At 47.1% G+C, this 26,405-nt stretch overlaps 2 protein-coding genes across 2 annotated transcripts in view; one reads left to right on the plus strand and one right to left on the minus strand.

The window, feature by feature from the left end:
* The window catches only part of TMEM151B (transmembrane protein 151B), a 37,419-nt gene extending 29,379 nt beyond the window's left edge, over window positions 1-8,040 (plus strand). The window contains exon 3 of the transcript XR_012644942.1: window positions 7,997-8,040. The gene's annotated coding sequence lies outside the window, so the exon portion shown is untranslated. The remainder of the gene's footprint in view (window positions 1-7,996) is intronic.
* On the minus strand, window positions 1,030-26,396 carry DRC5 (dynein regulatory complex subunit 5). Its single transcript, XM_074989785.1, has 5 exons — window positions 26,273-26,396; window positions 8,052-8,328; window positions 5,508-6,076; window positions 3,610-4,059; window positions 1,030-1,346 (listed from the first exon to the last, which is right to left on the minus strand). Exons 2-5 carry the CDS (start codon window positions 8,233-8,235, stop codon window positions 1,152-1,154), a joined length of 1,398 nt encoding a protein of 465 aa, XP_074845886.1. The 5' UTR covers window positions 8,236-8,328; window positions 26,273-26,396; the 3' UTR covers window positions 1,030-1,151.
* Window positions 26,397-26,405: the final 9 nt, after the last annotated feature.

Raw genomic sequence — 26,405 nt, forward strand, 5'->3', positions numbered from 1 at the left:
CTTGCCTCAGAGGCAGCTCTCCAGGCTGTCTTGGTAGCGTGCTTGGAGGGGGAACCTGGCTGCATCTACTCAATGACTAAACAGGCACTTTTAGTTTCCCACTCATGAAAGCCTCTCACACAGAACCTGCTATGGACAGGGAATATAAACATCCAGTTTCATTTTAGAAGGAGGTATGCTTCATTAGTACAGATTCCATCCATGACACACAGCCTCTGTCCCCTTAAGAGAGTGACAAAGGATTAATTCCCTCACGTGTTTAAATGAACCAGCTTGAAGCTGCTGCTTTGTGCCACAAGCTGTTTGGTATGGGAAGGAAATCCAAAACAGGGCAGTCTGTTCACCAGAAAAACCCCTCCTTAAGGAAGAACAACCATGATAATTCGGGATTATGGTTAGTGGCTCCATATTTTCCACTCCAGGCCTGAGGTGAGCTCTGGCAAATGTCCAGCTGGTCAAAGCTTTTGTGCAGTAAATTCACGTCCCATTGTTTCCCAGATCACTCGCTCTTCCCTGACAACTGTGCCCCCACTTCATGGTGACAATCTTGTAATTCCTGTGTGCTGTTCCCGAAGGCTGGTTGGTGGACTGTTATTTACTCTCTTTTGCTCCCAATGCCAGTGACACCAAAAACCATCTTGCATCAGAACCAGGTGGGAGACCCAACTTTGGCACCAACTTTGAGTTTCCATCCATGGTGTTCAGTCTCATAGCAACAATGAGATGATTTCTGGCCAAAGGCCATTTCAAGATCTAGCTCTGAGAAGTACACAAGCTACTAGTCCCAGCAGGTCACCTACACACTAAGTAGAGAGGATGAGGTGGGAAAAAATCTATGGAATGGAGAGAGCACATGTAGTTTCCAGAACAATATGGAGGATTTTGTCTAGTCTGAAGTGTGTGGGAACCTAGCTCACACTCTGGAGTTGGAGAAATGGCAAAACCTTGACCACACAGTATGAAGGAGCCAGTGAGAAATCTCCTTTGGGGTCCAACTGCCAGGTAGGGCCTAGTGGCTGACACCAGGCTGCCTGGTATGGTTTCTTACCCCTCCCCCCCATCAGGAATTCATATCATTCGCCCACAGCTGCCCAACGAGGAGAGACATTTCATTGCTAAGGCTATTGTGGGGCATTCAGGCATGGGATAGACTAACCAAGGTCTGGGGACTTCTCTTCCAGGGAATTTGGTTGGTGCAAGGTTTTCAGACGGGCAATTTCCTGGTTAGCCTTCAGAGCTTGGTTAATGAGGTACTCACTTTCCTGCCCCACCTCTGCCAGCCGCAGGTCAAATTCAGTCAGGGTCTTGTTATCTGACATCCCTTCCAGCAGCTGCTTCCCACCATCCTGGAATCAGAAAGGAAACGAGCGTGAAGGGCCAACGAAAGCAGAATTGGAGGGAAAGCTGAGGCGTCATGTCCCCCAGCCCCAGAGCACCTGTCACTGGCACCCACCTAGTGCCTGGAGGTGGAGTAGGGGACAAAGAAGCACATGCATTGCCATCGCACTTGTCCTAAGCAGTTGTTCATGACAATAGCGTATCTTATCCCTCAGCAAGAGTCAGCCAAGCCTGAAATGTTACTGGCAGGAGAGCAGAACAGGGGAATGTGCACACAGTGCATATTAATGGCACCCTCTGGGTATCATGTCAGCAATTCGCAGGCTCCTGGCTGGTTAAGACTGAGCTGATAAACTGTTAGAGATGTGTCAATGTATTTGTTCAGCTCCATGCTAGCGAACATCAATGCCAGCACAACTAGGTGTACTGTTCCTGTTCCGGCTAATGTCAATGCAGGTCCCTCTGGCTGGTTTCTGAAAAGGAGGCTAACTCCTGGGACACCCGTGGTGAGGCAGAGCCTCCTAAGCAACTGAAGGTCAATACGCTGAGGACATTAAGCTGTGATGGAAAATCTGGCACAGATCTCGGGAGTTCTGGGGCTTTGGGAGCAGCTTACCTTGGTACCCTTACCTCCCTGACCTGTCAACACCCACCCCAGGGACTGGCCCAACAGATGTTTTCTGGAGGTGCTGAACCCCAGGTATTGTCAAACAATGTCAACAGATACCAAGTAAACATTCTGCTCCCACCTTGTGCAACCCCTCTTCTTGCCCCAACCTCCTTGAGGAGAGCAGGAAGTGGGAAAGGAAGCAAAGGAGTCTACCTTTGAAATCAGCAGGGATGCAGGCACAGGACCAAACGCTGAGTGTGTTGTGTCTCTCATGGTTCCACCAGGAGCCTGGGAGCCACAACTCTTGGCCTGGAGTCCCATGCTGGGATGGGAGTGTCATCTAATGGTTACAACAGGGGTGAGGAATTAGAAATAGGTTCTATTTCCAGTTCTACTAATAAACATGGGGCCACCTCAGGCAAGTCACTTCCTTTCCCTGTGCCTCTGGTTCCTCATCTGTAAAAGGGGGCAATGGTACTGACCCACTTCTCAGGGTGTGCTGGGGCTTCATTAATGAATATCTGCAAAGTGCTTGGAGACTCTCGGATAGAAGGTGATAAGCATTAGGGTTATTATTTCCAAGTATAAGCCTCCACTCCTTAGAATACCCCTTTCTACTTTCACCATTACATTCTGTCTCTTTGCTATTTAGAGACTAATAAGAATTAAAGCTACTAAATTGCTTGCCATCTTCTGTGCTCTTTAAAAGCATTGGCTAATAGATTGTCAGCTCCCCCCACCCCCGTAAGGTGGGCAGACAGGCATAGTAGGTTCTACTATTTCCATTATACCAACTGGGAAACTGAGGCACAGAGCACTTAAAGAACATTTTCCAACATGGCTGCCTAGATTTAGGATTCTTTTTCTACATGTAGGCAACTAAATAGAAGTGACCACATTTTCAGAGAAGCTGAACACCAGCAGTAGCTTTAGTGGGATTTGTGAATGCCCACCAGGTTTGAAAATCAGGCCACTTGGAGTTAGGAGCTGAATATTAGGCATATGGATACGAAAACTTTGGCCAAAGCCATATGATGACTCAATAGCAGAGCTGAAACTTATGGAAATGCTGCAGGTGAGCCGGTTTTCTAACAATGATACCAGAGAGAAATTATGAGGGTAATGCCTTTGTACCTGTACACTGCTGAGAAACATGCTGCAATGGGACAGATGCCATTTTAAATCATAATTTCACATGGCTTTAGCAAACTCACATCACTGTTTATTACCCAGCCCTCACTTCTCCAGCCCATGATGGTCTCAGAAGTATTTCCTGAATATCTGGGCCTGTCTTTAACTTGGAAACAAACCTCTCAATCCCCTAAGGCCAAATTCACAAAATACAGGTTTCAACTTGAGGGTCTCATTGTGTATAGAGAGTGCAGGGAGCGTGAAACAATAGAGGTTTCCTCTCTTTAGTGATGCCTGCCATAGCTTCAGCTCCTCTACATTCAATAATTTATAATCATCAAAACAAGATCGCTGTGGCAGCGAGTGCAATGGAGAGAAATTTGGCTTTTTGGTGAGGGGCAGCAGTTCACAGATGAAAGCAGCTCTGAATTTGCTTTATGTAGAATCACCCCCATAATTGCTTTGACTGCACTAGCTGCTGTGATGCCAGCAGACAGGAGTGACTTCTCTTCAGGAGGGAAGCAACTTACCACCCCTATGTGGTTGCATGCAAGGTTGATGCTAGTCAGAGCTGTGTTCTGAGCAAGGACCTGGGAGAAGACGGTAGCTGTTGGCTCAGACAACTCGTTGCCTCCCAGCTGGATAGATGTCAAAGTGGTATTAGTCAGCAGGGCATGGCCTATTGCCTGGCCGCCCTCATCCTCAATGCAGTTGAGGCGCAGGTTCAGAGAGGTCAGTGTAGAATTCTTGGCTAGGGCATGAGCGATAGCCTGGGCTCCTTGGGCCCGGATCCGGTTATTGCACAGGGTGAGAATTTCTAGCTTGCTGTGATTGATCAGCTTGCCAGTGGCTCGTGCTCCCCGGTCCCCAATCAGATTGTGAGACAAGTCCAGCTCCACCAAGCATGGGTGATCTAACATATTCCATATCAAGACCCGTGTCTTTTCATCATCCACTTTGCTCCGGCACAGCTTGAAGACCTGTGGAACACAGATATAATTACACTTGTTGGCACAGCAACTACCATCATATTTTGGGAGGGAGCTGCAAAAAGCCTAAGTGAGGTAGGTGCCCAAGTTCCACTGAAAGTCAATGTGAATCGAGCACCTAACCTATCTAGAGGGCAATGCCGAACTTCAAATGTGACAGCCATTGTTTCACCTCTACCTAAAATATAAAATCCTACTGTCTGCATGTACACCAGAAATGACACTGCTGCCTCCAAAAGGGAACTCGTGGCCATGGGATCTGTATGGCCACAGAAGAGCTCATTTCATTTAACAGGGAAGGCGATTGCAAAGCCTGTCATATATGCAGAGAGTGAGGGGTCATATTAGTCTGCCTTTCCTCTGACTGGTGATGTGTCAACTCGCTGAACTTCGGAATTAGTTAAACTCTGGAACAGGCTTTCAAGGGAGACTGTGGGATCCCCATCTTTGGAGGTTTTCCAGAACAGGTTGGACAGACACCAGTCAGGGAGGGCCTGGGTTTAAGGGTCCTACCTCAGCACAAGATACTGGACTTGATGGCTTTTTGAGGTTCCTCCCAGTCCTACTCGTCTAAGAATGTGAGGGGCAGAATTTCTGTACTGCTAGAACTGTGGAGCTGAGGGTTAAGCTATTGTCCAGAGAGAAACATCCACTGTATTGTAAGTTCTAACATCTCCCTTTGATATTTTGGGGAAATCTGTGCTGCTTTGTGGCCTCCTATCACATTTCCTTTTTAATGAACATTTTGCATGTGTTTGCTTGTAAAAGTTAAGAGACTGGCCTCACAGAGAAATGGCTCTCTGCTTATCCCCATCCCCAGGAGAGGTGCCACAGGAGAAAGGCCTATTCACATTAGTAAGATGCAGGCTTTACTGAACCTCAGGCAACACATGATAACAAACAGCACATAGCTAGATATTAAATTACAGGCAATCACATTCATTTCATATCAAACATGAAGTTAGACAGGCACTGGAAAGTCCTACCCTTAGCTAACAAACAGCCTGACTGATGGGGGAAAGGACAGCTTCACATATTAACTTTCTATTCATTTGTCCAAATTCAGACCTTGTGCAGGCAATTTTATGAATCTGAATAGACACAGACACAGACCTGTTTATATTACCTCTTAATTTTCCACATTGTGTGGCATCAAATGCTTTTCAAATACACTACCAGTTTTTGTGATTTGGCTGTGCCCCCTGCATGTTACAGTTTATCATGCCCTAAGAATATAGTTAAGCACCTAATTAGAAAAGTTTGCCTAAGAAAGACAAACTATTTCTGCCAAACACGTGGAAGCTACCCACTGGACTGGGAAGATTAATGTTGAGCAGTAAATACAACTGATCTCTTGGCTCTTTGCCAAGGCATTCTATCCCTGTTTCAGCTTATACTTCAACATTTAATGGTTAAAAAAATTAGGTTGGGTAAGTTACTTTCAAGGTGTGGCACTTCTTTATAGCATTGGCCAGAGCGCAACAGTCCTGATATGTGAAGTCAAAGAGGCTCCACTCAAAGTTCATGCCACAGTCTTTCACACCATATGTTAGATGCAGCTCTTCCAGGTGAGAAAGGGCAGTAGTAAGCACTCCTAGGTCATAGTGATGCATGCAGAATTCATCGACCCCAATATCGCTCCCGGAATCGGACATGTCTTCCTCTTCCTTCTTCTGATCCAGCTTCACCGGTGGCAGGAACTGATCAATTTCCAGCTTCCTCACATACTCCTTGCAGAGTGGGATGGCCTCCAGGACTTGATTGGGGTCTGTTGTGTTAGGGATGAAGTACTTCAGGATGTTCTCCAAGTGGCGCTCAAAGAACATCCGCTTCCAGCTGCTCCCATAGCAGGAGACATCACACACCGCCCAGCGCTCAGTGCAGCACCTCTTCCAGTAGCCTTCATCGCTGATCAGGTTGGCAGTCACTGTGAGGGGCAGGCCTGTGGAGATCTTGTCCAGCACTCTCCGTTGGTGTTCTGGTAGGAGACGGTCCACAACAGGATTTTCTGTACAGAATAAAGAAAAGGAGAGGTTATCCCCAAAGGCATTCTGAGTCTGAGGGGTTATTTGCACTGATCCAATTCCCCCTAGAAATATCCTTGTGAATAATATTCTAACCTAGACCTATTAACGTAAGTTTTTTTTACCATTTAGCAAACATTGACTTTATACGTTCTTTGGAAACAGCATCGGTTAACTTACTCTCCCTTCTGCTGCTCCCATAGTACCATGCTATGATAATCTTGTCAGTCCTACATAACTGGGGTTAGCGATTTTGTATTTTTATTTCTAGGTGGTGGACTTCCTGTTGTCTAAGTAGATAGTTAATGAAAAATTCTCCTCTGGCACACCAGTGTGAATCCATAATAACATCACTAATGTGAATGGAGCTGCTCTGGATTTACACTGCCATATGTGAGAGCAACATTTGGCTTGTTGTTTGGAGCACTTCCTCGTGGGATTATAACCTTTTAATGGAGAACATTTTGGGTCTGGACCTTCTAACTGTTCTTTATAAAACTTCTCTCGGTTTTGCACCTTTGTATAGTCTGCTAAAACAACTTCCCACTTTCTGCCCACTAAGCTCTCTGTCTTCTCATTCAAACCAGCCTTACTCAGTAAAGTGTTCCTTTCTCCCCCACTAATCTCTCTTCAATCACCTTCTCTGAACCTCTGCCCTGACTTTCACCTCATCTCTTTGACACTGGCAGCTCTTCGGGGCAGGAATTTCTGCAGAGTGCCATATGCATTGATAGTACTATATGCCTGATTCCTATTAACTTTCATCACTGTGATGGAATTGTAGAGCTTAGCAGTGGAGAGGTCTGTTTACATATAGAAAATCTTATTCTGAGAAGCCATTTTCTCTCCCTGGCAGTCTCTGTCTGCTGAAGATCTCTACATAAGAGGAGCGGTGCGGCTTTGCTTGGAGACCTCCGTCTGTATTCCCTCCATTTCCAGCTACACACTAACATCCTTGCACTGCAGTGACTCTTCTTTTTAACAAACCCTTTCTGAGACCTTCAGTGCCACTATTCTGAGTCAGCGGAGAGCATCACTAGGGATTGTAGCGTTCCTCCTTCTCAGTCCCCTTCCCAGTCTCATGGGACTCCCAGACCCTGGCAGCTTGGGACCCAAACTCTGAAACCCCGCTTGGCTGCTTGCTAGACTAGCACCCTTGCTGTTTCTTAGCAATTAACCTGGTTCAGATGCACACTCTCCACCTGAGCACGTCACCATTCTTGGGTTGTCCCATCACAGCTGATTCCTGTGGAAATGTTAGTGAGATCCTAAGATTCTATCCCACGCCCAGAGTCTTCATTCACTACTTGTATTCTTCAGCTGGGGCAGGGCATAGTTCTACTTCTTTCTGTACAACACCCAGCACAAGGGGCGTGACTGGGCCCCTGGACGCTACTGTAATGTGCATGATGACAAAGAGCAGAGAAATCTAACTTCAGTGGTCAGGGCAGAGGCTGAGATAGTGAGTCTAAGCAGGGCACGGAGGGAAACTGAAGAGTAACAGATATGATGAGCTGAGTTCAGAGCACCTTCTCATTCTATGCAGTTGTCCTAGTGAGCCAAATACATCCCCCTTGTAACTCAGTGGAAACCAATGGAGTTATGTGGACACATCTAGCTATTGCAACGAAGGGTCCTGTGGCACCTTATAGACTAACAGAAAAGTTTTGAGCATGAGCTTTCATGAGCACAGACTCACTTCATCAGATGCATCAGTGAGTCTGTGCTCACGAAAGCTCATGCTCAAAACTTTTCTGTTAGTCTATAAGGTGCCACAGGACCCTTCGTTGCTGTTACAGATCCAGACTAACACGGCTACCCCTCCGATACTTGACATCTAGCTATTGTGCAGCAGGAGACATGTTTTTCTCTGACTACTCTCTCCCTGTGTTTGAACTCAGCAGGACAGGCTTCCCATGTGGTCAGCAGGACTGCTGCAGGGAAGGGACTGTGGCTTACTTTCAAAGTTGCTGACAATGTGCTGGAGGCAGAGCTCGGTGAGGCATGGAACGATGGCCAGGGACCACTCGGGGTCCTCAGCAATGATCCGTCGCATACGTCGGGGGTTGGCTGCAGGGTTCACCACAGATGTTTTCCGTGGGGGAGAGACCACATTCATGTCTCCAGAAACTGGCTCCACCATCTTCAAGTGCTAAGGTGAGCCTACCTCCTTAGTTGAAATGGAAGGAAAGTCTTCATTAGAACCATGCCATCAGCACATATCCAGCCAGAGTTCCTGGAAAAAAGACAGTTTAAGCAAGGGCCAATAACTGGAACGTCTCTGTGGTGCTAAATAAACAAACCCAACAACAACAAAATGGTGGTGCTCACATGACATCCCTCTAATTACCATCACATTGCTCACTTTGCTACCCTTGTTTGCTACACATTGTCTGTTTTGCCTGATTTAGACTGAACCTGTGCAGGGCAGGAACTGTCTACTGCTGGTGTATTTATACAGCACTTAGCACAGTGGGGGCATTGCATCATAAACATAAATAATGTGATGGTATTGCTATATAAAAATATTAATGCTTTAGATGTTGAAGTTCACTGCAACTGTATTAACTCACAGCTGTGATTTTTTCACTACTCCACACAGCCGTCTGCCTCTACAAGGAAACATTTGTTAACTGGAGCTTCAACACCCCTGTGAAAGGGGTCAGTGTGATGGGGCAGATAGGCCCCACATTGGCAATGAGGAGGTAAAGGAGAACCTATGGACTTAGCTGAGCTCCCCCTGCCTCTCCTGCAGCCAACACCAGTCTTTCTGGGTTTCTTATTCCATCCACCAAATGGAACTGGAATAGAACAGAATGCAGCAGTCCTGACTGCCAGTCGCAACTCTAGCCACTGTGTCCGTAAAGACCAACAATCTCTTTTCTCCCTGTTGTGGATCAATTTTTTCAGTTCTTTTTCCTCCACCCCACCACAGACACGCGTGCCTCTCTCAGCCTTCATGGACCCATGTGCATGACAGCAGCTTGTAAAGAGTCATGCAGAAACTCTCAGCGAGGGGCTTGACAAAGAACAGACTAGGAAACCAGGTAACTTAATTTCTCTCAGATGACTCCTACTGTCTCCTTTCCCAACTCAGCATTCCCATTGGCAGTAACTCATACTAACAAATTATTTTGTTTTGGGGCGGGCGGTGTCTACGTGCATGACATACCTTGTGACCAGGAGCTGAGAGGCCAGTCCATATATGTATTTACACTTCAGAGCCCAGTTTGACTTAGAACTTGTGGCTAATCTAGAAATGGGCAGTAGATCATGACAAGATGTTCCTCCAAAAAGACCCTCCAAAAACATCCTACAATGAAGCCTGCAGCCATGTTGAATCATATGCCATATTGTTCCCCCACCCCACCCCCTGCACCTCTCTGCTGAGCAGTGGTTTGATCCCACGCATCTTTTCCCTTAAAAGGAGAGAAGCAGATGCTGCCACACAGACCAAGCTCATTATTTCTTTCCCCTTTCTGAGACTGCTCCATCTTTCTTTATAGCACTGACAGGAGCTGGCTCAGTCAGCACCAGCCCCTGTGTCTTTGATACCTTCGTAGCAGGTTCTGCCAATCCCCACAACCCCCCAAACTGCCTGTGGACACAATGAGAAAACAACCTGCTATGAAGAAAGAGAGGAGCTCTGTGAAATGCTCAGAACTAGAGAAGAAAAGGGAAATGGTTCCTGTTGTATTTGAGAGACTATGTCAGCAAAGTTTTACACTTATTTAAACATCAAACTATATCACCTGCAAGATATCAGCACTAATCTCCAACATGACCACTTGGCCATATTGTTTTTACTCTGGAAATATTGTGGGGTCTGCTCTGTTTCCATCCCTGCAAACTGTGTGCATGCAGGGTAGAAGCAGCTGCTGTGGTGCTGGTGAGCAGGTAGGTGATGCATCCCCATCCTTTTCTGATGCCCCAAATATTCCTTGTTCCCCATGATGCAGAGCACCATCCTTGAGTATCTTTCTTGTTCCTGACCTCCCCCTGTTCACACTGGCTGTGTCTACACTAGCCCCATACTTCGAAATGGCCACGCAAATGGCCATTTTGAAGTTTACTAATGAAGCGCTGAAATACATATTCAGCGCTTCATTAGCATGCGGGCGGCTGCGGCACTTCGAAATTGACGCGCCTCGCCGCTCATCCCGATGGGGCTCCTTTTCAAAAGGATCCCGCCTACTTCAAAGTCCCCTTATTCCCATGAGCAGATGGGAATAAGGGTACTTCGAAGTAGGCGGGGTCCTTTCGAAAAGGAGCCCCGTCTGGACGAGCCGCGCGGCGGCAAGGCGCGTCAATTTCGAAGTGCCGCGGCCGCCCGCATGCTAATGAAGCGCTGAATATGTATTTCAGCGCTTCATTAGTAAACTTCCAAATGGCCATTTGCATGGCCATTTCGAAGTTTGGGGCTCGTGTAGACACAGCCTCTGACTCTTCCCGCTCCCCATACAGAAGCACCTCTGCCCTCTCCCCTCATACAGGCTATGTCTATACCTGCAATTGATCAACAAAACTTTTGCCATTCATGGATGCTTAACCCTCTGACCCCCACCAACCCAACCCCAAAAGTTTTGCTGTGGCAAGTGCAAGTGAGAATTCTGCTGTTCATGGGATGGAGAAGTATTTTGTCAGCAGAAGAGCAGACGAACCGCTTTCACACACACTGACCGTTAGCGCCAGGGCTGTATCGACACAACTTTGTCACTAAAAGTGGCATAATGTAGCCATAACCTCAGAGTAGCCTCTGCTGCCTGTGGGCCAAATGCAATACAAATGTGCCCTCGGATTTAACAGAGCTTTGACCTGTGGAAACTATGCTCCTGGATGCTATGCTCTGCAGACAGAGCATGGGTCTGTCTGCATTATCAAAGTGATTGAGGTTAGCTCAGGATTAGGTAACATATGTTATCCAAAGCTAACCTCAGTCTCTTTCCTAACCTAGACAAATCCCGTATGTGATACTGCACAGTATGAACCAGGCAGCCACTAGACTGGACCCATGAAGCAGTTGTTAACTATGGTGCTAACAAAGTATATTTCTCTCTTGCTCTGTGTTTTCGATTCTCCATTGTTCCTACTTAGCATTCAGTGTGAAGATGAATATAGCAGGAGCGAGCTTGTTATGGTGCAATAACTATTCCACAAGGTGTCTGAATCAACTCAAAGGTTCCAAAGTGTTGCGGAGTGCCAAGTCTGACGCTGAGTCATTGATCACACTGAATCAATTCACACAACCTTTGGCATGGTAATTATATACCCTTGCTCCTGTTCCATGGCATGGCTTTCAGGGTGCAGTACCTCCATTCCAGACACAATTCCTTTGTGAAATGCTTAGTCCACTGTACTTTTTTTGTCTTTAGAGATCGGAGGAAGAAAACTATAGCTGATGTGACGAACAAGTTCCAGCAACTGAGTTTGTGTCACTTATATTTCAACCCTGGATGGATGAATGAATGGATTGATAAGACACTAAAAAGCAAATTACAATGACTTCACTGCAAAGGACATGAGGGAGATTCCCAGACCTAAGCCATTCTTTTTAGGTGACTAATCAGAGGAACTGTCCCAGATTGAGATGTTAATAGAGCAGGTTTTGGAATAAATGAATAAATTAAAGAACATTATGTCACCAGGACCAGATGGTATTCACCCAAGAGTCCTGACGTTGCTCAAATATGAAATTGCAGAACTCCCAAATGTGCTATACAACCCATTGCTTAAATCAGTCTTTGTAACAGATGACTGGAGGATAAGTAATATAAGGCTGATTTTTGCAAAAAAAAAAAAAAAAAAAAAAGGCCCCATAGGTGATCCTCGTAATTACAGGCTGGTAAGCGTAACTACCAGGCAAACTGCTTGAAACTCGAGTAAAGAACAGAACTGTCTGGCACAAAGAACAATTTGTTAGGGAAGAGCCAATATGGCTTTTGTAAAGGGAAATCATGCCTCACTAATTTATCTGAATTTTTTGAGGGTGGCAATGAACATGTGGACTTGTATGATCCAGTCCATATAGTACACTTGGACTTCCAGAAAGCCTTTGACAAGGTCCCTCACCAAAGGCTCTCAAGCAAAGTGAGTTGTCATGGGATAAGAGAGATCTTCTCATCAGAGCTGTTCCATTTATAGGACGGTTTGGGGCGACTGCCCTGGGCCCCACAGCAGATGCCCCAACAGTCCTACGGACAGGATGGTCTCCCCTACTGAGTTTAGCCCACAGAGGCCTGGTGCGTTACCTAGGGAGCTGGGCCAGCAGCAGGGTCGGGCACCCTTGCAGTCACCACAGTGGCGGGAACAGCAAGAAGCAGAGCGATGCAGCAATCTGCTCTGCTTTGCAATCAACTACAAGCCAGGCTGCTCCATTTCACCAGGACAGCAGGAAACACAGCGACTTGGCATCTGCTGTTCTGCTCTCCTGAATAACGCAGGCTCAGGGGAGCAGAGCACAGTGGGCTTGGGCTGGGTCACTCTGCTTCCCACCTCTGTAGTGAAGTGGAACAGCCCAGCTCTAATGCAGGCAGAAGAGCAGAGCAGGCTATTGAGTCTCTCCACTTCCTGCAGTTCCTGCCGTCATGGTGAGTGGAAAGGGGCCTTAACCCTGCTGTTGCCCCATGCCATGTTCCCCAGTAATTCCACAGGCTGCATCACTCAGGGGAGCTGGTTTCTGGTAAGGGGTATAATGGGGGCATAAGGCGAAGCAGGGGTGGGAAGACGCAGGGCAGAGAGGGGGTTGCTCAGGGCTCTGATTCCCCCCCCCGCCAGGGATTGCCCTTCCTCTCATATATCAGGAACTGTTTAAAAGATAGGAAAACAGGGGTAGGAATAAGAGGTCACATTTCACACTACAGAGAGTTCAATAGCATGGTCCCCTAAGAACTGTACTGCTAACTGTGCTGTTCAACATGTTCAAAAATGATTTGAAAAAAGGGTAAACTGTGAGATGGCAAAGACTACAAATGATACAAAATTACTCAAGATGGTTAAGTCCAAAACCAACTGTGAAAAAGTCACAAAGGGATCTTTCAAAACTGTGTGATTGGGGGAAAATAATGGCAGATGAAATTCAGTGCTGGTAAAGTGCAAAGTAATGCCCAGTAGAAAACAATCCTAACTATACTCATAAAATGAGGAGATCTAAAATAAGCTGTTATCACTTAAGAAAGAGATCTTGACATCATTGTGGTTAGTTCTCTGAAAACTCAATGTGCAATGGCAGCCTAAAAGCTTACAGAATGTTAGGAACCATTAGGGAATGGATAAAAAAAACAGGAAATGGATAAATAATAAGACAGAAAATATCACAATACTATATAAATCCATGATACACCCACACCTTGAATACTGAGTGCAGTTTTGGTCACTTCACATCAAAAATATTTTAGAATTGGAAAAGGTTAGAGAAGAGCAATAAATATGAGTAGGGGTATAGGACAGCTCCCATAGGAGGACAAATTAAAAAGACTGGGACTGTGCATCTTAGAAAACAGATCACTGAGAGATGGTAGGACAGAGGTCTATAAAATCATCAATGGTGTGAAAAAATAAATAAGGAAGTGTTATTTATCCCTTCTCATAACACAAGAGTTAGGGGGCACCAAATTAATAAGTATCTGGTTTACAACAAACAGAAGGAAGCACTTCTGTACACGATAAGTAGTCTGTGGAATTGATTGCCGGAGGCACTGGGAAGGCAAAAACTATAACTTCATTCATAAAAGAATTAGATAAGTTCATGGAGGATAACAACTTGATCAATCAGCCAACAACAGTCAATAAAAGTAACACATGCTCCTTTCCCCTTATTCTACACTACTTAAATTGCCTTCAATACAAAGGTTTTATATTAAATGACTAGCACATTTTCCCAGTGTTGCTTGGGTCCTTGTCTCAGTGCACCCCATCCCGCCTCCCCAAGATTCATACCAGGGCAGCTTGCTATTCTCCTTCCTCTCCCTGCCAGGGAACACGAGCAAAGTGCATAGCTCATGTGCCCCACGTGTTCCCCAGCCAGTGCAAGGAAGGCAGCAAACTGTGCACTTTCCTCTCACTCCCTGATGAAGGGGAATACCAGCAATGAAACCCAATCAAACTGGGGGTAGAAGGATCTTCAGTCCTCTGTCCTCCTCCCACCCTCCAGTGGCTCAGGGCTGGGGCAGTGCCAGGTGGGGGGGGAGGGGCGCCTTGCCAGCCCCTTTCACCTGCTGTGTGATTCTGTCTCTCTCTGTCTGGATGTATGAGAAGCAATCCCATTCCATGCACATCCCATTTTCCTGGCACAACAAAACCCTTACACACTGCTGCAAGTTTTGATAAGAGGAAGCTGTATATCAGATTTCGTGGTCCTAGCTCTTACCGTTCAGGAGGAGTCTTGAACAAACTGTTTGTTGGTCTGACAGACAGACAGACTCACTCTCTCAAATACATAGTAGATAGGCATTGAAACTGAACATGTAGTAGATTCCAAATCTGCTTTATTTATGTACTGATAAAAGCAATTTGCATTTCTGAATAAAGCTACTGAAAAGAATAATAAACTACATTTTTCTGGTGGTAAAGAATTCTACCCAATGATTCCACTTTGGACTGCTATCATTCTACCTTCTGCAGTTCTACTCTCTTTGGCCTAGTTAAATAAGGAAGTATACTCAGGAGAAAGGTCTCTGGCTTTTGTGCCCGATCCCATGCCACTGAAGTCAATGTAAAGAATCCCTCTGATTTCACAGAACCTCTAAATCAGCAATAAATCAGTCCAATAAATGGATTAAACATAAAGCCACATCAGTGTTACAACTCATAAATGTATGTGAAAGTATTTCAAGAACTCTTATGGCTCAACAGTTTACAGTCTGTCTTGCCAGAATTTTAGGGAGTTTGTTTCTTGTTGCTGTAGGACTGAGGAAACACTGGCTGACCTGCAAATGTTTTTATTATCACATAATCTAGATCTGGTCTGAGCAGGGCTGGATGATAACAGAAAATACCGGTGAGGTCAGTCTATCATTCTTACCAATGCTACTGCCACTGATGAACCTTGCAAACCATTTTTGCCAATATATGTTACGTTTGTAGTAAGCAACTATGCTGCTGACTTCCATGGGGGTAATGCTATAGCGTGGCTCAATTTTTTATACACTCACATGCATGCCCAACATACTGGACAAGGAAAGTGTAGTAGCTGCAGTCATGTTCGAAAATTTCAGATCTGGCAGAACTAGCTTTGCCATCCATTTGCTGGCATGGCTATCTATGTCAGCAACATGATGAGCTATGCCAGAGACAAAACATTATTTTCTATACTGCCTTTTACTTAGGCTGCCTGAGTCATCAGCAACATATCAGACACTCCTAGGTCATGGGGTCATTGTGTTTCTGAACTAACACCCCAAGAAAGTTAGCAGCTCTGGAATTAAACATCACCTGTAACAACACTTGCCAATCGGCAGCGGCTAACACTGTCTTGTCATCACATGAAGGGGCACTTTTTGTAAGGTAACTGTGAGAAAGGAGACATCCACGATGGGAATACTGAGACATATGGAGTCAACAGAGAGGTAAGGAAACTCTGCCCCATGTCACAACCCCCTCCTTCAATTAAACTCCCTCTCAAACCTCACACCCTAGCCTGTGCCCCAGTCCCTATTCTAAACTCCCTTCTGCATGCAACCTCCATTCCAGACCCGAAACTCCTCACGGAAAAATTCAGCCCTTGACCACTTACCAAAATCTTGGAGTGCCCCCCCATCAAAAATTATTTCCCACTCCTGCTGTAGCAGCATCCTGAATGGCAGCGACTTCATCCTCTTTCCTTTCCATGTAGCTGATCTCTAGCCCCCCAATAAAAATTAATTAATTTTAATGATTAATTAAAACAATACTTTGCTCTTCTTTAGCTCCTTCAATCCAAGGATCTCAGTTGACTTTGCAGCTAATTTAATTCCCCTCAAGATAGGCATATTACAGCTGGGGAGAATACGGTACAGAGAGGGTAAGTGACTTGTCTGGGTCATTGAGGAAGCCTATGACAATATTATTAATAGAACTCATTTCTGAATTCCCTGACCTTTGCTTTAACAGCCAGAACATGATCCTGTCTCTTTACTAATGACATTCTGGCATTCTTTTCTGTAAATGTCAGGGTCCTTAAAGGTGACCTGAAGGGCTTTCCATCTGCCAAGATCTGACTTCAACCCCTCCTCACAGTTCTGTTTCACCTATCACTGCAGACATAGCATGCTAACACCAGAAGCTGAAAAAGGCTGTTAGTGATGTGATCAGCAACAACAAGGAAAAAAGACACTGAGGGCTTCCATGCCGATTTTGGCAAGTAAGCAAAGCCAGAAATGATTTTCAAATCAAGTATTCTCCTTATCTAAGTTCTTACACTGAGCCATCTTCATGGTGCCAGAGTCCCAATTTACTGCAGACCCTCTCTAATTTGTACTTATGACAAGGAGGCCCATGCTGGATGATCAAACGTTGCAAAGTAAAGAGCAGGCAAACAAACATCATTTAAAGGAACCACACGAAGTATCACATAATAGGCCCTGACATCTTCTGACAAACACAGTTCCGATCTGATTAAGAAGGGTAATAGGGCCTTGTATGTTTTGTAAGAGAAACGCAGCCACAGCTCGTGACCTCCCGGCAGCACGGCGTCTTCTCCTAGGCACCCCCCTCTCCTCCTCCCCCCACAGCCGGCGTGACAGCAGTTGAGTCTTTCTGTAAGTAAGCAGTGGGGAGGGCGTGAGTGGCCAGAGGGGGTGAGGTTACTGCTTACACGAGGGGCACGTGCACGGGCAGGCGCTCCAGACAAACAGGCTGACAGCACTCAGCGCCCTGCTTCCCTGGCTAAGGGTGCATCACCCAGGCCAGGCACTCCCCAGGTTCCGTCGGAAGGAGCAGTCCAGCTGGCTGGGCTGGGGGGAGGAGGGCGCTAAACCACCCGGCAGAGCCACGTGGGTTGCAGGGCATTCCCTGGGGGGAGGGGCCCGGCCCTGCTCAGCGGCCCCCCCGTCCTCCCCGCCCACTCTAGCCCCTGGGCTGGGCAGGGCCCCCGCCACTGGAAACGGGGAGGGCCCGGCTCGGGGGATCAGAATAAGCTAACTCACCCGCGGCGCCCCCCCGCACCAGGCGCCACCTCGGGCTGCCCGCCCGGCCCAGCCGCAGTTGCTAAGGAAGCGGCCCGTTGCCAAGGGCGGGGCCGGGATTCCGAGGCCGGAAGCGAGTCGGCGCCGCGGTGCCGGGGGATGCGTGGCTGCGCGTTCGGCTCCGTCCCTCGGTACCAGAGCCGCGCTCCTGCAATGCAGAGGGGTCCGGAGCTCCAGCCGCCGCCCCCCCCCTGCAGGGCCGTGAGAACCGGGGCCGGTGCAGGTGCTCCCGCTGCCTGGAGGCGCTGAGCCAAGCTGCAGACCTCCCCAGGAGGAGCCGCCTGTCCCGGGAGCGCTGTCCCAGCGCTCTGGCTCCAAGGACCGTGGGAGGGAGCGCGCTTTGGTCTGGGCAGCACTAAGGCTGATTGGCCGGGGCCCTGCCCTTTGTGGGGTGCAGTGCTGACCCCTCCGCACACACCTTACCCCTGGGGGGTGGCAGTCAGCTCTGCCGATTGGCTGTCCACAGCCCCACTAAACAAATTAGCCAGCACCCCAACTCCCCCTGGGCTTGAAATGCCACAGCTGTGAGGAAGTGGGTCTGTCCCACCAGGTCTCATCACCTGATACACATCTCATAGGACTGAAAGGGATCTCAGGAGGTCATCTCATCTAGTCCCCTGCCCCCTTGGCAGGGCCAAGCACCCTCCCTGACATCTATTTGCCCCAGTTCCTAGGGGGTCTCCTCAAGGATTGAGCTCACAACCCTAAATTTAGCAGGCCAATGCTCAAACCACTGAGCTGTCGGTCCCTCTGATAGGTGATTTTGTTACACTTTAAAGTGCTACATGACTGCTGGTTTGTTTTGTTAGAATACAGACTAACACAGCTCCCTCTCTGTTACCATCCACCTGTATAGCTGGCATGCTACAAGTGTGGGCAAGCCTTGAGTCTCTACACCAGAGGTCAGCAACCTTTGGGAGGAGGAGGGTGCTGAAAGTTGACCTTTTGACCTCTATGTACAGTTTGAGTGCTGGTGATTCACCAATAGTCCAACTTACAAGAGCATCATTAATAAATTTAGATGCAGAGCTTTCCCGTTTATGTCAGGGGTTGGTAGCCAAAATAGCAAGAAGAGCCGTTTTTCCCAGTTTGGTTAAAAACTCAATATTCAAGAGATGCAATGCATGTGAATACAAGATGGTCCTTAATAAATAATGTCAAACCATACTTTTTGTAACCCCCTATTTTAAGAACAGCGCACACACAATGATTTGTAATGCAATACATGTTTACTGCAAGGCTTTCACAAACTTTTTACATATTCAGTTTCTTCACACTTTACATGTGTGTTTGGGTCTCTGTCTTCCTGACTTTCACACCTGAAGCCTCTCTCTTTCTCTGAAGGACCTAGGAGGAGTTATCCAATGTTTTGAGATCACATATAGTTCACTATTTAGATGTGAGTTGTTCATGGTTGGGCTTTTAGACATTCACTATTTATTGAAAATAATCAGGAATTTTTTTAACTTTGCAATTATAGTATTGAGAGTCACAAAGACATCCTTAAAGTGCCACAAACAGTTCCAGAGCCGCAGGTTGCAGACCCCTAATTTAGGTGGTGATTGGTAGCATCAGCTGGCCTTTTGTTAATCCACAAGCAGCATGGCTTTAAGCAAGCTCCCGGCTGCATGGATGTGGAGGGGCAAGGCTGAGCTCCTGCCTTGTATGCCGATGAAAATTGGCCCACGTGCCAATCTGGGCCCCTGTGCTGGGGCGGTGGGGGTGGGGTTTGCTGGTCCCTGCATTACAGAATCCTTCCCCTCCATGCAGAGATGACTCTCAGAGCACTACTGCTGCATTACAGAGGGAACTGCATCCAGCTGTGACTTGGTGTAGCTCATGTTTAGATGCTGGAGGTCTGATTGTCCACAGGCCTGGACCTCACATTCTTGCTACAGCTGGCAAAATGGGTGTAACACATTGCTGTTCAGATTTGTCTGTTTGGTATACACTCTGCACTGGTGTAAACGACTGTGTCAGATGCTGGGCAATGGAGAATCAGGCCTCCAGCTCTTGAAGGAGAGGAAAGTAAAGTGGGAGTTGGAGGGTGCTGAATCTGGGAGAACCCCTCCCTGTCACCTCATCTCAAGTCCCAGTGAAATCTGGACAAGTTTGCATCCTCTGAAAGGATCTGGCTCGGGGGGCGGGGTGGGGGGGCTGGGGGTGTCGATCTAAGTTCTTAGGTGTAACAAGTCATATTTTCTGACAGAGTCCCCTTTAAATGATGTGTCTCAAAAATCTTGACCCTAACCCTACAACAAGGTAACAGAGAGAAAGCCGTGCTAGTCTGTATACTATGAAAACAAAAAAGCACTCCAGTAGCACTTTAAAGACTAACAAAATAATTTAATAGGTGATGAGCTTTTGTGGGACAGACCCACTTCTTCAGATCATAGCCATACCAGAACCAACTCAGGGTACTGACTTACAGCAGCCCTCTCAGGATGTTGGCCTAGAATCGCCTGGGACAACTGAAAAGTCATCTGTGGTAACTGCTGCAGATCTTTCCCTGGAGAGCTTAACAAGCACTACTCTTAGAAGGGTGAATTCTTTGCTGTGCTGTGGGATCTGGTTTTGCCTCCATTGGTTGGTTTGCAATCCTTTTGGCTAATTCCAAACTGTCATATTTTCTGACAGAGTCCCCTTTAAATGATGCGTCCCAAAAATACTCTTAAGAAACCAGTTAAGATTATTATTTGTTTGCTCTGTTGCTGACATTTAGGAAGGTCTTTTAGCAGGTTAGAGACACTGCTGAAGAACGTAGATCGGTTCCCCCAGCCTATTTGCTCTGTGGCTATAGGGAGCTGGTGGAGCAGAGGACTAGAGGCTTAATTTTGCTGCTAGTCCTTTGCTTGGTGGCTTAACTCCAGCTTGAAGAAACTGCCCTATTGCCTGTTTGTTGTCAGTAGTGCTGCTGTTACTAGTTAATGCCTTTATTTTTTTCAGGGACAGTGGAAGGGCATGAACCCTGGACAAAATAGAAACTGAGTACACACAAGATGTTGAGAAATATCCAAAGTGAACAAACTGAAAGAGACAAATTAATATCTTTCTCCCATCCCTTTCACTTCTAATCATGTTAGCATTTCCTGGCTCAAACGGGAGGAACAAGATTTGCAGATGGATCGACAGTTGTCTTTATAAACGCAGATGAGGTGCTCAATGCTGACCAATGTGCAAACATGTGGACAGTCCCTGCCTTGAGGGAAGAGTAAGATAATTACAATGGTCCCTTCTGGCCTTGGCATCGGTGAAGCTATGAATATTAAGTGTTGCCAGTGCCTGTGATTCTATTGCGTGTCTAGGGAGAGCTTGTTTTCCTTTAATTAGAAAAAAAATGTTCCTTTCCCTCATGGTTGTGCAGAAGAGCTTCAAAACATGAGTTTCATGTCTCCTAAAGAAGCAGGAAGCAAAGAAAGAGACCCCCTAAATCTATCTTTTGTAAATCTCATGATTTGAAGATAATCTCACTGTTTTGTGACCTGGCTCATTAGAATGGTTGGCATTGGCAAGACTGTAACAACAATTTACGCAATATTTATTTATTGCCAGATTCTGCCACACTTTTACACCACAGGCAATGCCACTGTAACCAACGAGGCTGTGTGGGAGACAAGTTGCTGCTCATCTTGAGTAGGAGTTTCAGAATTTGGCCTCCAGTAATTTTTATTCTTGGAGGACTTTACAGAGGTCCCAATCCTTCAATCTTCATGCATGTAAACATGTCCACTGGGCCATTAATAGCCCAGATACTACAGAGATGAGGGCAGAATATAAGACTTGGAAGATTCTCCTCTCATGTACATGACTTCAGTGGAGCGGCTTCTAATTTACACCAGCAGGAGAATCAGACACATTGAGTTCAACGGGACTACTCATATAAGTAAGGGTTCATAGATTAGCAGGCCAGGAAGGATCACTGTGATAAAGTAGACTGAGCCCACGTATATTGCAAACCATGACTGAGGGAACTCTTAGTTCCTGTCTGAATTAGAGTCTATCTTTAAAAAAAGCATCAGGATGGGGTCCCGACCAAGTAATCTTCACAATGTCACCATGACTAAGTCTGATCAGTGGGTGACACTGATGATTCCCTAGTTCAACAACCATTAGCAAGTGGACTCTTTTATGTAATTGCTCCATGACACAGTGATGGATTTAAAAAGCGAGGTGGAGCTGCAGATGCCATAAGACGTTGCCCACCAAAGCGGAGCAATTGGAAGATACAGAAGGTCACATTTTGGGCTTAATTTCTTTGACAGCCTCCCCCTTAAGCAAGAAAGCAGCATAAGTGGCAGTCAGAAATAAGACTGTGGAATAAAAAAGGCAATGTATAATAACGCAATATACCTTCCTCGTTTTAGGAACCGGAAAGGCTGATTTTGGTAGAAGGAATACAAGAATGAAACTGGCAGAAGCTCCTGCGCTGGGGGTTGTAATGCTCCACCCTTTCTATATGACTAGATGGGACTGGATTTTCCACATTTGTTCTGTTGTAAAATGGGCTTGTGGGGGAAGCACTGAACTGGATATAGGTCTGCTATGGCAACAAGCCATGTGTCTGTAAACAGGCATCTGGAAGATGAGAACTAGATATGGGATAAACAGCTGCACCGATTCTTTGAAAATTCCCAACATTACAGTGAATAAAGGTTATAGGTATAGGTTGAAGGGTACAAACCCCCAGAATGCCAGGAACCCAACTTCTGTAACCAGGAGTAATGGGATGAAATCAGGAAAAGAAAAGGTTAGACTAAACATCATGAAAATGGTCCTTGCCGTTGAGCTCCGTTAAGTGCTAAAGTAGTCTTTCAAGGGGAGGATTGGAAGCCCCATCATATGAGACATCTCAAACTAGATTGGACAAAGTCTTAGGGAATAGACTGTAAGCAGCACTCCACGCAGAATGAGATTATACAGCTGCATAAATTATCACATCATTGCCTTCTTTCTGACTTGGCTCCACAATTCTGTTGCTCTATCTGAGTTTTCATTCTTTCTTTCTTTTTCTTTTTTGGGAAAGGCCTCTAATCCTTATGGCATCTAATATAACTTCCAGAATATGACACAAGTATAAATGATGCAGTGATGTCTGAGTTTCTGAGAGGGGTGAACTTGCTCATTCATCTCAATTAGGTGTTGACTTAGAAACCTAATGACAACTTCTTAAATGACAGTATTAGTGATTTAATTGCTGATTCTCCAGCTAATGTATGCTTCCATTGATGCTGGATGTAGTGACAGGTATTCTGGCACAGCACAGTGAGGACTCCAAGCCTATTAACCCAAGTGTCAGGTGTCCCTTGCAAAAAAATGAGGAGAGAGGAAGAGGAAATTCATTCCTAGTTTAGTACCAAGATTCTCATCTTCCTGAGCACTGCCTCCCACTCCTTCCTGGGCTTAAAAAAGACCCCCGTTGTCCTCCTTCCGGCTGTCAAACATCTATGGTGCAGGTACCTGTATGTACTGTCAGTCCAAAACTTGGTGGCACTCACTGGGTTTTGGGGGTAGCATAAAATCAGTTGAATTTAGCATCAAACTAAATGAGATTGTCCTGAAGCTACGGTATCTTAGGGGGACGGGTAGTGCTCCAATGTTTCAGGTCCCTGCTCTAATACAGGTTTAATATCTTTCATGGACACGATGGACCATGACTGTAAAGAACAAACCTAACCTAGCTCATGGAGACAGCTCTGGTGGGCTAAACAAGATGTGACATAACAGGGATTCTCCAGCTCAAATTTCTGTGTACTGTATGTCCAAGGATTTTTTTAGGGGGTCAAAGTTTTTTGTTTTTGTTTGTTTGTTTGCTATAAGGAAGCATTTCTGATGGAGACTGGAAGTAACAGCTGTAGGCAACAGAGAGCCTTGTAATGAGAGATGACGTTCTTTGAGGTCCTGAGAGGGGTGAAGGACTATATATGTCTGGTCCGGATGGGGCTTGGGTTTCTGATTGTTCGTGTGACTTACACTGAGACAGCACTACTAGCCCTGGCTGCTTCAGAGAGCCACAAGCCTTTTCCTTGGCCCTGCACAATGTGTTGCAATGCCTTACAGGAGTGCACATTGCTGTTACACAAAGCTGGTAAACATCCAGATGACTCAGAGGTGCACAGCATCAATCTAACTTCCTAACCTTTGCCTCCTACACAGAGCTGCACAGGAGATAGCAGGGCTGCAGGTGTCCTGCCCATGGCCTGGCTTCTTGAATTCTCTTTTATTTTTTCAAGTGAGGCTTCTCAGGTTTTCTTTGCAGCTGTCTCCCCAATAGCCCCTCCTTGGCCTGGGGCACCCTGGATGTGGCTCTCTGTGCAGCTGTGGGAGCATAGCTGATACTTTCTGTCCAGCAGAACTGTGGCTGAGTCAATAGGGCACCATACAGTTATAGGAAGAGGAAGTAACATTGGATTAGTGGAATTAAACATGGACCAAACTCTGCCTGCAGTCTCCGTCCAGCACCCAGAAGTGCTGAAATTAGGGATGCTACAGGGTGCTGCCCCATGCCCTGAATTAAAGACTTTCCATTAGATGCTGAATTTATAGTTTGGTTCAATGGTTCTCAGCACCTCTGCTATACAAATTGTTCCAGTGCCCTTCATCCACCCCCTCCTTTTAGGTCAGTGAAAGCACAAAGCGTATGTCCCTAGCTGAGGTCCTTGAGCCACAAGCAGTTCATGCTCATCTATCAAGGAAGATGCCGGTGCAAGCATATATCAGAGCTGTATGCCACTGGAATCCAGACAAGTTGCCAAAGCAGCCCCTGGAGTCCCAGAGTTTTGTTTGCAGAGTCTGGAGCTTGCACCATTCACACAGTGGATGCCTCGCCCCTGGCTGCAGGGAACACAGGAGTGGCCGGAGTCAATTTAGTACAGGCAGGAAATTCCCAGGGGGGCTTTCCCGGTAACTCACAAGTGACAGGCATCACTCAGGGGCAAATTAGGACATAGGAATGCTCAGGCAAAGGAGGGGGCTCAGCTGACTCTGTACCTCTCCAGAACTGGCTACTTTGCTCTGCTTCAGCAACATCTCACACCAAAGCAGTTACCCGTCAACTGATTTTGGTTATTGGCCTGTGGGGTTTGCACTGACAAAACAACCCAGCAGAGCAGATTTCCAAGGTCAAATGCCCATACACAGGGTGAGTTTTCTGCATGCAGAAGCAGAAACTGATCATACTGGCCAGAGCCCAGCAGAGTGTAGATTCAGTGCAAAACACTTCCCAGTCCTGCTCTGGTGCTGCTTATGGTGACTACATTTTCCTATGCCAAATATGGGACACTTGGCGTGGGGGTGGGGGTGGGGGAGGAGTGCTGCTGCTCCATGGCAGGGGCACCAAGGATGGGGGCTGCTGCCCTGAGGTGTGGGGTGCCTGGGAACAGGGCAGCCTCCTCGTGGCAGGTTCCCCAGCAGTAGGGGTAGCTGCCCTGCAATGGGGCTCCCTGGCAGTAGGGTGCTAGGTAGTGGGGGCTTCTGCCCTGCAGAGCAGCTCCCTGGCAGTGAAGGCTGCCGCTCCAAGGCATGGGGCTTTGGAAAACCAGGCAGCTTGCCTCCTGGCAGGGCTCCTCAGCAGCAAGGGCTGCTGCCTTGAGGCATGAGGTGTTGGGAAACCAGACAGCTGCCATGTAGCGGGGTTCCCCAGCAGCAGGGACTGCCAGTCTGCGGCGGTGCTCCCTGGCAGTGGAGGCTGCCCCCTGCAATGGTGGTGCCAGGAAGTGGAGTAGCTGCCCTGTGGTGCAGCTCCCTGGCAGTGGGAGCTGCTCTGCAAGACAGAGGGCACTCAGGAACAAGAGCCCTGCAAAATACGGGACAATTTGTCCATTTACTTAAAACCGTCCGGATGCCAGTCAGAGCTTCCAGAAAGGACTGTCCCTGTAACAACGGGACAGATAGCCTACTACTGCTCCTCACTCCCCCTCCCCAGTGCTCAGCTGCCAGGCCGAGGGCGCGCTGAACAGGTCATTCTTGTGAAGACGGTAAATCATGCACTGGATGAGGATGTGGTTCTAGTCTAGTCTGCAAAACCTTTCCTATTCCCCACCCCACACCCCTCCACAGTAGTACCCAAGCACATCTTCCAGTAGTGCAGCCACATAACTCATGTGCACCACGGGTGATCTATTTCCTCTCTCCCCTTCGCCCCGGGGTAGAGCTGGGCATGCTGGGGAGGGGTTTGTTTGGAGGTGGTGGGGTTTCTGCATGTACACATTGCCCTGGGTTGATGCTGGAGAAGGCTGGCTGAAGCAGTGGCCCATGTATTTGGAGGGGAAAGTACAGCCTGTGATGGCCCTTAGCTTCCAGACAGGTGTGTTCCACTGTCCAGACCAAATCCAGACAAACTGTCTCATGCACAGACCAGCTTTCCCCACGTGGCAGAAAGTTTCCTGGATCCTGAGGAGTGGCACTGTCAGCCATGACAGCCAATCAGTCAATTCATTCAGCTAGTGACTCAGGTCAGGCTATGAACTCGTGTCCTGAGAAAGGCAGGGTTACTGCTTCAACTCTCTGCAACCCCTACCTCCTAGCACACTCAATTTCATTTTGAAAGTGCAAGTTAAACAAGCTGCCTGTCTCCCACATCCCTGAGGCAGCAGAATCCCCTCTCGCCAATGCCTGAGAAAGAAACTGCTGCATCCTGGAAGGAGGAAATAATTCCCAGTGCAAAGCTGATGGTGAAAGGACCATCACAGAGCTATAGCATCTCTCCAAGTCCACCTCCGCCCAGTGCTTTCAGTCTCCCTGGCTCCCAGCAGGATGCCGGTGTCTGCTGACAGCTATTAATAGACTGGGAGAAAGTGAGTTCTGTCTCCTGCAGTTTGCTAGGGTGAATGGTAATTACCCTTAATTGGATTGGATTTGGTTCCACCCCGCTGTGCCAACGGAGAGAGAGGCTAACACTGAAATCAGCCCATCTGCTGCTTGTGATTGCTCTGTGGGAGCAGCTCTGGTAGGGGCTTATCTCACCGAGCCATCTTACAGCAGCTTCAGGTAGCAACTCAGTGCACTGAGTGAGGCCTTACTTACCCAGGAGGGCTGCAGATGTTGGCACCCTGGCCTTTACAGTGTGGACCAGGAGCAGTCAGGGGCGTCAGCAGATAAGGCCCCAAAGAGCTGTGGACTCTGAGACCATTTCTCTTTTAAGATCTCTAGAAAACGG

Source organism: Carettochelys insculpta, chromosome 3 (assembly GCF_033958435.1).
Source record: "Carettochelys insculpta isolate YL-2023 chromosome 3, ASM3395843v1, whole genome shotgun sequence".
Lineage (NCBI taxonomy): Eukaryota > Metazoa > Chordata > Testudines > Carettochelyidae > Carettochelys > Carettochelys insculpta.